The sequence below is a fragment of the Neolamprologus brichardi genome, chromosome 17 (genome assembly GCF_056152115.1).
Source record: "Neolamprologus brichardi isolate AB-2024 chromosome 17, ASM5615211v1, whole genome shotgun sequence".
NCBI lineage: Eukaryota > Metazoa > Chordata > Actinopteri > Cichliformes > Cichlidae > Neolamprologus > Neolamprologus brichardi.
Genome location: NC_142120.1, coordinates 6,958,467 through 6,972,363, shown reverse-complemented (window position 1 = coordinate 6,972,363; position 13,897 = coordinate 6,958,467). Strand labels below are relative to the sequence as shown.

General features: G+C 42.6%; 2 protein-coding genes across 3 annotated transcripts; one reads left to right on the top strand and one right to left on the bottom strand.

Moving 5' to 3' along the window:
* Positions 1-5,530: 5,530 nt before the first annotated feature.
* On the bottom strand, positions 5,531-6,369 carry LOC102777773 (achaete-scute homolog 4). Its single transcript, XM_087830968.1, has 2 exons — positions 6,172-6,369; positions 5,531-6,074 (listed from the first exon to the last, which is right to left on the bottom strand). The coding sequence occupies exon 2, from the start codon at positions 6,068-6,070 to the stop codon at positions 5,531-5,533; it is 540 nt and encodes a 179-aa protein (XP_087687094.1). The 5' UTR covers positions 6,071-6,074; positions 6,172-6,369.
* Positions 6,370-7,580: 1,211 nt separating this feature from the next.
* prdm4 (PR domain containing 4) lies at positions 7,581-12,773 on the top strand. 2 transcript variants are annotated; one of them, XM_006780592.3, is made up of 12 exons: positions 7,581-7,634; positions 7,923-7,989; positions 8,196-8,311; positions 8,922-9,110; positions 9,205-9,975; positions 10,077-10,226; positions 10,316-10,434; positions 10,536-10,621; positions 10,709-10,836; positions 11,085-11,633; positions 11,717-11,885; positions 11,988-12,773. In XM_006780592.3, exons 3-12 carry the CDS (start codon positions 8,197-8,199, stop codon positions 12,346-12,348), a joined length of 2,637 nt encoding a protein of 878 aa, XP_006780655.1. In that variant the 5' UTR covers positions 7,581-7,634; positions 7,923-7,989; position 8,196; the 3' UTR covers positions 12,349-12,773. The 2 variants fall into 2 exon arrangements, with proteins under 2 accessions (XP_006780655.1, XP_035762446.1); XM_035906553.2 differs by having other exon boundaries at positions 7,585-7,634; positions 8,147-8,311.
* The last annotated feature ends 1,124 nt before the right edge of the window (positions 12,774-13,897 follow it).

The following is a 13,897-nucleotide window of genomic DNA, read 5'->3' as shown; positions in this document are numbered from 1 at the left end:
CTAAAAGACAAAGAAATACACATGCAACACATGCAAAATACACATGTTTTGATTCACTAAAGACAGTCACTTAACATTAAGGTGAATTATTCTCAACAAGAACTGTATACTATTCACAAACTCATGCAAACTGTTAGATCAGCAGTTAGAGAACTCCAGGCCTCAAGGGCCAGTGTCCTGCTGGTTTTGGATCTCATCGAAGGTCAGCACACCTGAATCAAAGGATTAGTTTATTACCAGGCCTCTGGAGAACTTCAAGATGTGTTGACGAGGTAATTTAGCCATTTAAATCAGGTGTGTTGGATCAAGGACAAATAAAACCTGCAGGATACCGGTCCTTCAGGCCTGGAGTTCCCCACCCCTTTGTTAGAGTGTAGGTAGATCTAATGGCCATCAGGCTGAGCATGAGGCTACCAGTATGGGCCATTAAAACTCATCCCACCTTTCTTTCATCCTGGCCCTCCCTGGTAACTTTATTTTTTGATCCAATCACACAATTGTATTTGTACAGAGATAAGATGAACCAATCAAAGAATACTGGACTGTCCTAAACACTTTAAGAAAACAGTCTCTGATATTCAGAAAATCTTACCTCGCCTGTTGAGTTGATGCTTATCTCCATGTTGACTAAACACAGACAGTGTAAAAGTACTAGTCAGAGTATTGTTGTAGTTTTGGTGCGTTTTCTGTTGTTTTCCTGCTTTTTTGCTGAGTTTCATCTGAGAAATGATTTTCTCTTGGACTTCAGATTAGAAATTAATCTGTTAATCTAGAATTCTACAGTTTTATATCACAAACTGTATACATACAAGAAAATAAAAGACAAAAAGTCACATGTAAGTTCATGTATGTATACCACTGCTTACATTACATTATGTGACCAGCAGAACCTACAGTGCACATATCCTACTACATGTATAAAATGTAGTGAACTACAGGACCTGGATTTTCCTGTGATGTCTAAAGGCCATATGTGGTGATTGTGCTTTAACTTTTGTCCATCTGTAAATGTGATGGAACAATAAATACAATATTTTACCTTTACTTACAGTGTAAAATTGTATTAATATCCATTACATTCTCACATATCAATCACTTTAATAACCTGGATACGTGTGACTATAAATAAACCCTTTTTCTCTCAAAATGCAGTTTGAGATTGCAAATTAAGCATTGCATTTATTTCCCCCGCTACACACTGACCAGCCACTTTATTTAGAACGCATGTTCAACTGTTCAAATATCTCATCAGCCAGTCACATGGTAACAGCTCAGTGCTTTCAGGAATGTAGTCTCAGTCAAGATGATTTGCTGAAGATCAGCCTGAGCAGCAGAATGTAGAAAAAAAGATGATTTAAGTGACTTTGAAGTGAACATTGCACGATTGTTGTTGCCAGACTGAGTATTTCAGAAAATGCTGATTTACTGAGATGATGCCAGCAACATGTTTTAATAAACTGGGCTACATATAGCTCTGTGTTACATCACTGCTTCTTTTATCAACACTATGTCAGCTTTCAGACAGCGAGGACATCAGCGCATTTGTAAGCCACGTATGCTTCTTGACGTAGGATTACAACAGTTCAGTGTGTTCTTTGTTTTTCATCTCAGAATTTGGTGAATGTTTTGAGAATTTGACAGGACTTGAACTTTTACATTTGAGCCATGTTGTGAGAATGCACGCAAAGTGTGGTTTTGGCATTGTGTCTTGAAATAAACAAAGCTTCCCTGGAAAAAAAAGATGCAATCAGCATGGCGGCATATGTTGCTCCAAAACCTGTATAGATTATTCTGCATTAATGAGGCAATCTCACACCATCACAGATGCAGGCTTTTCAACTGTCGAGCTATTTAAATGCAGGAGTTTTACTAAAGATTTTTTATGGTGTGGCATTACTGCTTTCAATAAAGTAAAGCAGCTGCTTCCCCCACTGCTGTAATAGTAATGATGAACTAACGCTGATAAACTTGCTTTGCCACAAACACTTGCTCTTTCAAAACATGTTTTTTAAGTTGTGTTTTTCTGCAGTTTGAGGAGGACACCTCAGCATCATTGCGTGCCCAGTTAGTCCCATTTCTTCCGTTTCCGTCCCCGGATGAGGGCTCTGTGTCTGAACATGCGGCAGCAATCTTTCCTGGTGGTCCCCTACTGATCTCACTGCAGCTGATAAACTTTATCACGCCTAGTCATCGCGAACGTTTGCAGGAATTCTCTCGCCATGCGCTGCACGAATGTGTAGCCTTGCGCAAACAGGAATAGATCAGCAGGCTTAATATAGAGCTTAAACTTGCTTGTCTGATTGTATTCTAATTTCATTCCTCATTTTTCTTCCAGGTGTTATATTCTTTATTGTTTTCATCTTTCTGTTTTTGTGACTACATAATTGAAATCTTGCTTAGCATGCTTTTCACCATATTATAAGGGATATACCCAATTGTTCTCAAGTGTGTGTTTACTAAGGGCCCATGGTGGCCCTGTGTGACAATATGTTCAGAGGACAACAATGTTTGAGCAGTTGTTTTTGGTTTGTTTTTTTAGTCCCTCAGATTCAAAAAACTGATTGTATAGTAGGTAAGGATGTGGAACACACTTTCCAAAAATAAAACACAATCCACATGATTCCTCACAACCCTTTCCTCTTTATTATGGGTTAAATCTCACGCACACATAGGCAACAAATTTCACGCTGAAATAGAGAGGTGGATCCAAGGAATCTGTGCAGGAATCCGATTAGAATCTGCCTGTGTACTTCAGAAAAGAAAACATCCATTATGGCAAAAGCTTTAGTAGCTTCAGTAGTAGCTTCATGTTTTCCATCTTTAGAGTGCCGCTGAACCATCAAGCGCAGAGTACCAGCACTTGGCTAATTATTGGGTCTAATTCACACACTGCACTACCAAACGCCTTTTCTTGAGGGTTTGTCATGCTTTAGTGGAAATCAATGCCATTCTCCCCTATCTGCACGGTTCAGTTGGCGTGCATTCTGCAGGGCTTTCCAAATCCCCTTTAACTGTATACAATATCGCTAATGTTTACTTTTGGGGGGTAAATTTGTGGTTTTGGTTTTACAGAAAATGAGAAAGGGGCTGTTTTCATGCAGGCCAGCGGAGGTTGGAAGCATAAACATGCAAACAGTAGAAGTAGAGACGAATGTTTCTAGAGTTTCCTCTTATGAAGCTGAGGGTTCCCTGATAAATGCATTCCTCAAGATATTAGAAGGCAAAAACTTCCTGAGTACCATGAGATATTAAGTAGGTAGGTGGTCTTTGAAGAACATTTAGGTGCAAAAAAAGGAAGAAAGAGAGAGATACTTTCTTGTGAAGGGATGCTTCTTGCTTAAGGAGTGCTTGGGAAACTGCTTTAAAAGCATGGTTTTGCAAACAACCATTTAACACTGGCGAGAAATCAAGTGTGCTAATCTACAGCTGCACAAACTGCTCGACAATGCTGATTATTTATTACAAAAAATAAAAGTTAAATGCCGCTGATACATAAAGCAGTAAGATAAAACACTCAGAATGCACAGCTTACAAATGAGAAGGTAGATGTCATCATTGAGTGCTGTTCATCTTCAGGCTTGGCTTAAGAAAGTTTTTGTCCAGAGTGAACACTGAGCAGCAAATGGCCTTTAGCACAAGATTCTCAGCAGTCGGGGTGGGAGAAAAGGGCTTATCAGAAGGGCTACGGTTACAACAGAGAAGCAGCAGCAGAAGTAAAAATCCTCAATTTTCTGTCGTGGCCAAAAGCGTTTTCATAGTTACAAATATATCAGGAGACTAACTGAATTCTTGAGCTCATATTAATGTGCAGCAAGTTCAAATGAAGTTAAGTAACCACTTTAATGACAACTAAAGTGGTTAGTTGTTTTATGTTTTCAACTTATTGTTTTATATTATTACTTATTTTTTATTTCTGGTTTTGTTGTGATTTTTATCTGTGAAAAGTGCTTTAAAAATAAATTTATTTACTTAACTAGTTTAGTAGCAGATTTGAGATTTCATTTCTCTCATTTTTTATGACTATATCAATAGCCGCTCTTTCTTGAAACAAGACGAGACTGAGGGTGTTGTTGTTAAATAACAAACCAAGGAGAATAAATTCCACTCAATCGAAATCTTGTGTGTCAAAGCAGAATGATAGCATCACATTATTCCATTGATTAGAACGGATTTTCTGATTGCACAACCAAAATGCCCATGCGCGAGGCTCAGAAAAGTTCAAACAGCAGATTTTTTGAGTTGCTTAATCATTCAGTGCATGATTGTACATGCCACCTTAGACGGGAAAGCCATTATTTTTTAACTTACATAATGGAAACCGTTTATTTGTATCTAAATCCAGCGCTTTAAAACTGAGGAAAACATTTCAAAGTAACCGGAGAGCAAAGAGACTGTCAACATGTGATGTGCATCCCGAGGTTCCACAGTAAAAGGTGAAATAAGCTCCAGCTCCGCCGTGACACTGAATTAAATAAGTTAAGATGGCAGAAGGATGGATAAAAATGGGACTCTGACACAGCAATGTTGAACCAGTGTTATATCATAGGCCACATACACACATGTTATTTGGGCTGGACCAGTTGAAATTCCCCCTTTCCATCAGTGGAAAGACATTTAGCTAAACATTTAATCCCTGAGATGTCTTAGTATAAGAAAAAAGGTATTGAATATGTTAAATTACAGAAAAAGCTCTGAAGGCCAAGAAGGCAACAAAGAAGGTAACAAAGAAGGTAACAACGAAGGCAACAAAGAAGGTAACAACGAAGGCAACAACGAAGGCTAAAACTGTATGTAGCCTTCGTTGTTGCCTTCGTTGTTACCTTCTTTGTTACCTTCTTTGTTGCCTTCTTGGCTCTCGCAGCAGGTTTCTTCCTGGTAGACCAGGAAGACTATTACTGTACTGTATGCGATTACGGTAGCTATGAAAAATAAAACACAAGCAAACTTAAATTTCTATTGTGGATAAACAGGAACTTTTGTCATTTTATCGGTTACATATCATTTGGGTGTAGTATGAATGGAAAAAGGGGAGGTCTTTATCCAAAGAAAAAGCTGTAAACGTTATGAAAATACAGTTGCTTATAATTTCCAAAGCGCTCATTGGGCTAGATTTGAGTCTTTGCCAGGCCAGTTCTGTCCCCTGGCCTCATGTATGACACCCTTGCTCTAAAGTCTCTCTAAAGAAGTGACTTGTAAACATTTCGCACAGGGTTATGTTTTAGTCAAAAGCAAGCTCAGGAATCTTGTTGATACTTTTCAACCACAAAGAGCTTGTAACATGTGGCAAAAATAATAATAATTGGACGTAAATTATTTTTTTTAAACTCGATTTAATAATGATGACATAAATGAGCTGGGATTTTTTTGTAACATGTACCTTTTCCGAAAGTGAAGAAAGACATTATTATTTCATTGACTGCATGATATAAAATAATATGACTCAATAATAATTACAGCTCATCTTTACTGTCCCTTTTTCCTTTTTACACTTTGATCACACACAGCAGGTCTGAGTGACAGGCAGGGCTATTTAAACAACATCCCCGCTTTCGCTTAGGCTGGTTTGGGTTTCTCCATCGCTAGTGCACTCCGAGCTCTGCTGTAGCCGCTCGAGTTTGCGCGCCCCTCCCAGTGATACCTCCACCCCGGAGACGTTTACATCCAGCAGGCTCTGCAGGTGTTTGATATAGTCAATGGCCGCTCGCAGCGTCTCCACTTTGCTGAGCCGTTTGTCGTCGAACTCGTGAGGCAGGTGCTCCCGGAGGCGCGCGTAACCCTCGTTTACGCAGCGTACTCGGTGCCGTTCCCGTTCGTTCCTTTTCCGGATAAACGCGGGCTCGAAAGAGTAATCGCACACACCGAGGGGTCCGTGAAAGGGGATGTAGGAGAAGCGTCTGCAGGGTAATCTCTGTCCGTGCACGGGGTCAAAGTAGGCGTCCAGGTGGCAGGGCAGTCCGAGGCGAAGCGCGTCTTGACGGTGCGCTCCGCTGTTGTCCATGGAGATGCCGTGGAGAGCTAGCGGACGGACGAGTGAAATGTGCTCCATCATCCCCTGACTGTGGTAAGCCATTCTGCTGAAATAACAAGAAAAAATACATTTTTTTATCATAAAGTCAGAGGGTATTACATTGATTCAAACCATCCAGCACCAAATGAATCGTTTCAACTCACCTCGTCAGAGCCTCCTTACAACAACCATCACTGGTGTGTGTGCGAGTTTCCTTCTGAATTTTGCAGATGAAACGTGTTATCTTAAAAAAAAGAAAGAAAAGAAAAAGAAAAGAAAACAACAACAAAGTCGGCTGCCCTCGATGTAGTCAGTGACAGCTTGTTTGTTGGGGGTTTTGAGGCTGCTGACATGGGTGGGTGTGATCCTGGGCGGAGATGAATCCATGTAGCTTTTCTCATCAAGATAAAATTGTTTACACAACGTTTTCTTCCTTCCGCTAACAGTGTGAAGCAGTTCTCAGCAGGACAAAATAAGATTGGAAAATTTTATTGGTTTATAAGTAATTTTCATTGTAAGTTATTCAACAATTAGCCTGATGGATGTTGATTAGGATTTATTTGGTGTATTTTAGGATAAAATATCCCAAAGTCATCTATCTTTGTTTTCTTCTTTCTTTTTCAACAATGATAATAGCCGACTTTTGCAAGTGACCATATGTCCTTGAAATCCTAATCCAACAACAAAATACGAGTTGAAGGTAGCATTTGTAGGTAAAACCATCATGAAACATCATAACATGATGTTATTTGTTCCATATGATAGCATTCAATCTTTCAGTGCCAAAAAATTGAAACTTATCACCAACTCGTAGTAAAAGCACACACACTCCTCAATGTCACGGCAGAGGAGTGTAAGATTAACTTCAAGTTTATCTGATAAATCAGTAAATCAAGAACTAGACTGGAGCAGAAGAAGAAAAATCACAACCTAAACAAACCCCATAGAATTAGATAATTAAAATATTACCTTTTATAGTATTTTTTATTTAAAAGAAGAAGAAGAATATGTCTCTTAGAATAGTGACGAGTCTAAATAAGCTTTTACTAAACAGTAAAAATACAAGAACTTTTCTGTCATTTCATTGTCTACTATTTACCTACTTTAGTGTATGAGTGGCTGTATGTGTGCGTGTGCGTGTGTGTGTGTGTGTGTGTGTGGAGGGGGGGGGGGGGGTCTTTATTAGCAGGAACAGCTGGAAATCGTATAAAAATGCAATTAAAAGAACAAAACTTTATACCCTCCACCATATCTTCCATCCAGCGAACCAGACTGGAGTCTTTGCCGGGCCGATTCTGGCCCCCGGGTCCTATGTTTGACTCATCCGAACTACACCCTCTTTGACGTGTTACTCACCAACATCATTCCCTGGACAGCTAAACAAGCACCAAAGGAAACAAAATAAAGCAAACAAGCGTTTCCTAGTTACATTTTTCACTAAGAAACACCGCACAGATTTATGAAAACATTAAACAGCATCATATTATTAACAACTAAAGGTAAATTAGGAGGAGGTTATCCCTCTTACTGACCTGTGATCAGCCGACGCGCCTCCATCCTTCTATGCTACGGCGCATGCGCCGGGAGGCAGTACTGTCATGGCCCAGGTCATGGAGGTATTGTGTTGGTATGTTGTTGTTTTCACGGCTTTTCCTTTTAAAATCATCAACGTTTCAGCAACAAAGAAACACTTACGGACGTATCGAGTTACACGTGTAATACTGCCCAGCAGAAACCGCTCGAACAAAGCTAACAGTGCGGCCAGTCCGGAGATGTTGGGCTAACTAGCTAGCTAGTTGCAAAGCTTTTTTATTTTCTTTAAAAAAAAAATTGATAACGTTGACTTTAGTTTTAGCTTCTTTGTCAGTGTCATGCGCTTTAAGTTTATTTCAAGCCTGCTGCCTTTAATTCGCAGGGACAGACATGTAGGAGCACCACTCAGATGTACACGGCTACTGCAGGACCTCAGTTGTTAAATTCAGGTAAGTTTGTGCCCTTTGTACTTCATCTGTGTGCACATTGTGTGCTTTCTGTTTATTACTAAATGCTTCCCTTCAGAAAAAAAGACGGTCGCGAGGTTGGTACAATAACCTTTTCACCCCCTCACCCTCCCAAAATCTGCTTACTTGTGTATGTTAGCTAGCTTTCTGGCTAAACGCTCAGGCTGCCTCTGATGTTGACTCTCCAGGATGAATGACATGAACCTCAGTCCTGTGGGCATGGACCAGCTCAGCGTGTCCTCTGTGAGTGCCAGCCACCTGGGTCTGCCCACCTCCCCCACGCACAATCCCATTCCCACTCCAGGTATGGAACACGCTGCCTCCTGCTCTTAATGCTGTAGCGGGGAACACATTAGACCGACCCCGGTGATCTGTGATGGTCCGCACATTTTGTCCTTTATAAACAAAACATACTCACTCCAGCTATTCTGCTTTTAATTCTGATTTCTGGAAGACCCAATAAGGGGGAAAAGTCACAAAGCATATTGTAATAATTATTTCTTATTGTTAAACAAAGTTATAATTATAAGAAATTTAGTTTGTTTTCTAACTGATACTTGTAAAATACTGACTCGTCATCAGAAGTTACACTTGCACTTAGATTTTTGTTAATGAAGGTATCAAGCTTGAAAGCATCCTGACAATCCTCACATATTTACACATATTTACAATATGGGTTGTGTAGAGGCCTGCTCAGACTCTTGGGGCATACATGACTGTGTCCAGATTTCTGTTGTCAGTGTTAACCCGGTTTCACGTACTAATTAAACAGCTATTGACAGTTATTTTTCACTTTATAGCTGGTGTATAAAATGTGTTTGTTTGCAGATAGATCATATTTTTCATTTGCATATTATTCTTTCTTGTCTCAAGCGTCAGTGTGTGTTTACCTGTTCTTTGGTTTGGGAGTTTAGGTATGCCAGTGGCCATCCCCAGTCTGGGTCCTTCCCTTGGTTCTCTCCCTTCAGCCTTGTCTCTGATGCTCCCCATGGGTCCACTGAGTGATAGAGGGGTGATGTGCGGCCTGCCTGAAAGGAATTACTCCTTGCCCCCTCCACCATACCCTCACCTGGAAAGCAGCTACTTCCGACACATACTGCCAGGTGGGTTAAGGTTTCTCAGAACACTCATCTAGAGGCGAGGGCAATGTTTAATTTAAGTTGTATATCCCACACGGTCTCTGTCTTTGGTCTACAGGTATCCTGTCCTACCTGGCAGACCGTCCTCCACCTCAGTATATTCATCCCAGCAGCCTTAACATGGATGGGACCCTGTCTGTGCCCAGCAACAATTCCTCAGGTCTGGATCCCTATAGTGGCCCCGGAGGCCCACTGGAGCAGGGCCTGGTGCCCATGGACTCCAGACAAGTTAGTGGTCAGGCAGACCTTCACCAGACAGGTGCTCATGAGCTGGACTCTACAGGGCTTGCCATGGAGTCACGTGTCAGCAGTCCCATGTCTCCTGAGCGGATGGGGGAGGAATTGGCCTCAATGGATGGAGTCGGAGTAGTGCCGGTGCCTGACACCCAGCAGCAGCTCGGAGGGGGAAGGCAGCCCCAGCCTCACGAGGGCCTGACAGGGGTGGACTCTTCTGGTGGGGTGATGCCCCTGCATGGACCCCCTGTGCTCGAATTGCCAGTGGTAATGGAACAGGATCACATGGGGGGGCGAGTGGGCAACTCGGGGGGAGGGGGAGCAGGAGGACTTGGGGAGCAACTCCACACGAATGGGGAGCTGAACTCAGGCGTAGTAAGTGTGGTACTCACCGGCTCCATGGCCAACCAGAACCAACTGGAGCCTGTGTCTCTGCATGGACACTCTGGGATGGGGCTGGAGGCCGTTAACGTGTCCCCCATCACTGCTGAGGTTTCTCTGGGGCCGGAAAACAACCTGGTGCTGGTGAACTCGACGCTGCAGCTCGAGGATTCCTCTTCCAACAAGGAGAACATGGTCAATGCTTACAGCATCTGTGAGTTTTTAACTTCAAGTCTCCTATCCATGAAAAGATGGATGCAAGTAAAATATAGCTTATGGAGAAATCTTTAAAGCTAATGTGCATTTTTGTTTTAGGGTGCACACTGTGTGAGTGCTCATATACCTCAGACTGTCCCGAGCACGGCCCAGTCACTTTCATCCCAGATGCTCCCATCCAAAGCCGGGCTCGCCTCTCTCTCCCGCGTCCGCTGTGCCTGCGTATCTCTGTTGCCGACGAACCGCTCGGTAAGAAAAGAAACTTGATTATCAATGAGGACAGACCTCAGATGTTACGCTAAGCTCATGTTTAAATGTGCATGTGGTTGCACTCATAGGAGTTTTTGCACGGGACGTCATTCCACCAAGGACCTGTTTTGGACCAATGGTTGGCCAGCATTGTAGCAACGTGGACCTCTCTGATTGGCCGGAAAAGGACACACCTCAAATATGGAAGGTTAATCTTGTGGCCCTTTGTTAGGAGTGCAGTTGCCACATTCAATACAAAACCACGATGAAAGCATGGGAACGCATGATAAACAAGTTTTTCTGTCACAGATGTACCACAACAACGTGCTAGAGTTCTGCATCGTGACAACAGATGAGAACGAATGCAATTGGATGATGTTCGTCCGCAAAGCTCGGTGAATGCTCGTGTTTTTATATGCCATTGTTGCCTACATTACCCACAGTGCAAATTAAAATTAACACGTTTTTGTTTGTGTGTCCAGGACACATGAAGAGCAAAATCTGGTGGCGTACCCTGCTAACGGTAAACTCTTCTTCTGCACAACCACTGAGATCCACCCGGACCAGGAGCTGCTCTTCTATTACAGCAGAGACTACTGCAGGCTGATGGGTGAGCGGACATGACTAAATATGTCTAACCCTCTGTATAAAGTTAAGGAACCCTCATTTAGTACGAGTGTGAGTAAACAGCTGGACCCATTGTCTGACCCTACACTGGTGCAGTGGGTCCTAGGTACCTCCTGGTACACAATAATCATATGGTGAGAGCATGCAGGCAGTTCCTGGAGGATGAAGGAATAGGTGCCATTGACTGGCCCATGCTCTCAACTCTCTAACCTCCTTTTCTTTGGTTCTCAGGTGTTACACAGGTACCCGAGGGTCAGATCTGCCAGTGTGGCAAAGAGTGCTCCTCCTTCTCTGACCTTAAGTCTCATCTTGGCAGCCATAACAGTAACCACAGCCATACCCAACCTCCACACAGCCACAGCCCATCACAGCAGGACCACAATCAACAACAGCAACCACCAACTCAGCAGCAACAGGAGCAGCAGCCCCAGCAACACTCTCACCAGGAAGAGAAGCTGACAAATGAAACCTCTAGCTCCTCCTCTTCCCCGTGGCCCTGTCACAACCCTGCTGCAGGGCAGACAAACACTGACACCGGCGCCAGCAGCGGGGGCGGCAGTGATAGAAACTCTGATAACATTACCTCCAGGGCAAAAGGTCAGGGCCACGTGCGGGAGAAGAAATTCAAATGCAGCATGTGTACTCGGGCGTTCATTACATCCACTAAACTCAAGGTGCACTTCATGGGCCATGTGGGGATGAAACCTCACAAGTGCGAGTACTGTAGCAAAGCCTTCAGCGACCCCAGCAACCTCAGGATGCACCTGAAGATTCACACAGGTAGGCGCAGCGTAAATTGTGTAACTTCAGATGCTCGGCACACAGACTGATTAACACATGCACACATGTTTTCGCACTGACAGGTCAGAAGAACTACAGATGCACAGTCTGCGAGAAGTCGTTCACCCAGAAGTCCCACGTGGCGTCACACATGCTCATCCACACCGGGGCGGAGAAGCTCAAGTGTGACCTCTGCGATCGAGCGTTCATCAGGAAACACGACCTGAAGCAGCACATGTTCTCTCACACACAGTGCGTCACTTCATTGCTTTAAAGGTCAACAGATGGATTGTACTCTCAGAATCCAAAGTGTCTAATAGTTGTTTTTAAATCTCCTTCATTTCTCAATGACAGCGAGCGGCGGATTCAGTGCCCAAAGTGCAACAAACACTTCCTCAAGACCAACCACCTGAAGAAGCACATGAACTCTCACGAGGGCCGCCGAGACTTTGTGTGCGAGAAGTGCAACAAAGCCTTCCTCACCAAATACCACCTCACGCGCCACCTCAAGATCTGCAAAGGGCCCAAGACAGAAAGGGGGTCCCGCAAGGAGCAGGACGCTGATGACGAAGACGAGGAGGAAGAGGAGGAGGAGGAGGAGGAGGATGACAGCAGAAGAGGAAGAGAGAGACTGGTTGACTCGGCCAATAGCGAAGACTGCGGTTTAGATGTCGGTGGATATAACTCTGAAAAGTCCCTGTCACCCCCTCACTGACAACACTGTGCCTGTTGAGATGTTTTATTTATTTAAGTTCACAAAACTATCAGTGTTTACCTCTCGTTTTTGCCAAATATAACTTTCTGAATATATAATAAAATATTTGGCCATCAGTACAATTGAACTGCCACATTTTTGTCTAGTTTCTCACAAGAGCTGCTAAAATAATCTGAGATCTGACTGTATTTTCTTTCCTCTCATGACTCAGGCCTGTGTAATTACTGGTTTTCGGGTTTCATATAAGCTATCATTTATTCATCATTTTTCCCTTAATCTTAATTCTTCAGCTCACTCAGTAATGTGGCTGATAAGCCTTTTTTTGCTACACAGTAATATGGTGCATTATCCCACACTGAGTGTTGAAGTAATGTTGCAGCTTTATACTGTGTAATGCATATTTTAATAAATGAACAACTGTGTTATAGAGCAGACTGATATTTTTTTATGTGTCATCTCATTAAGTTGCAAAGAAAATTTGGCAACTTTTTTTCAAAATCCTGCAAATCTGTTACCTCAAGGACATCATCTAGACTTTCAAATTAATACCATTCACGCTTTACCGAGAGAGTAAAGGGTAGCACTGCTGATGTCAGCATTTTTTAGTACTGTTAACAAATTGTAGAGCACGTTTTTGTGACGTATGAAGTCGAGCATGCCAGCCAGGAAGTAATGGCTTAATTACACCTGAGTGATACTAGGAATAAAAATAATGACAACCATCAGTGCTGCCCCTCAGCCTCCTGGTAAATGCACCAGGAAATGATAAATACATTTGAAAGTCTTCTTGAGGATTTCCCCCTTGAGTTATCAGATTTGCAAGATTTTCAGGAAAACGTTACCTTAAGGTCCAGGTCAACAAGATTTTAACACCTCTGAGATTTTTTTTAGGTGATGCACCTATGGTATAGATTTGAAAATCCCTAATTGCATTGTTCTCAAGTTACCTTGTTCATGAAGTTGGCTGTCCCGTCTGCCCGCCTGCCAACAATACCTCATCAGCCTTCTACAGCGGAGGGGTAAAAGTAAGTCTTGTGACTAGGAAAATCGTAGTGATGCTTAGTGATTGCACTTTTAATTCTGTAACCGACCACTTTAGATTGTAAGGCAATTGTACAGGTTGCCTGGTGGGACGCAACATGTCTCCAAACTGACTGCAATCACTCGCCAGATAATTTATAACTGCAAACTGATTTCGCACACACTGCGATCACTCTGAGCCAGCTACAGCGAATGAGCCCAACTGAGTGCCTATTTCATTCTGAAGTTCTGCAACAATGTCACTATTAGTGGAGGAATTTCAACATTCATACTCCAATTGGAGAGAAACTTGGGGTTAGTATCTTGCCCAAGGAAATTTGGCATGCAGACTGGAGCAGCCAGGGATTGAACCATCAACCTTCTAATTTGTAGATGTACTTCCTGAGCTACAGCCATCCCTACTTATTGTAAATTCCAGTAAATGCAGACAGTAATAGATTCTTTTTTTTTTAAATTACAGCTAATCACAATATTTCCATAAAAAGAATGTTTGATTTCATTGAATGCA

Excerpts from the sequence above, each read along its gene's own strand:
- LOC102777773 (XM_087830968.1), bottom strand. The coding sequence starts at position 6,070 with ATGGCTTACCACAGTCAGGGGATGATGGAGCACATTTCACTCGTCCGT.
- prdm4 (XM_006780592.3), top strand. The coding sequence starts at position 8,197 with ATGAATGACATGAACCTCAGTCCTGTGGGCATGGACCAGCTCAGCGTG. Across the intron at positions 9,976-10,076 it reads GGTCAATGCTTACAGCATCT|GGTGCACACTGTGTGAGTGC; the intron begins GTGAGTTTTTAA and ends TTTTTGTTTTAG. Across the intron at positions 11,634-11,716 it reads GCACCTGAAGATTCACACAG|GTCAGAAGAACTACAGATGC; the intron begins GTAGGCGCAGCG and ends TCGCACTGACAG.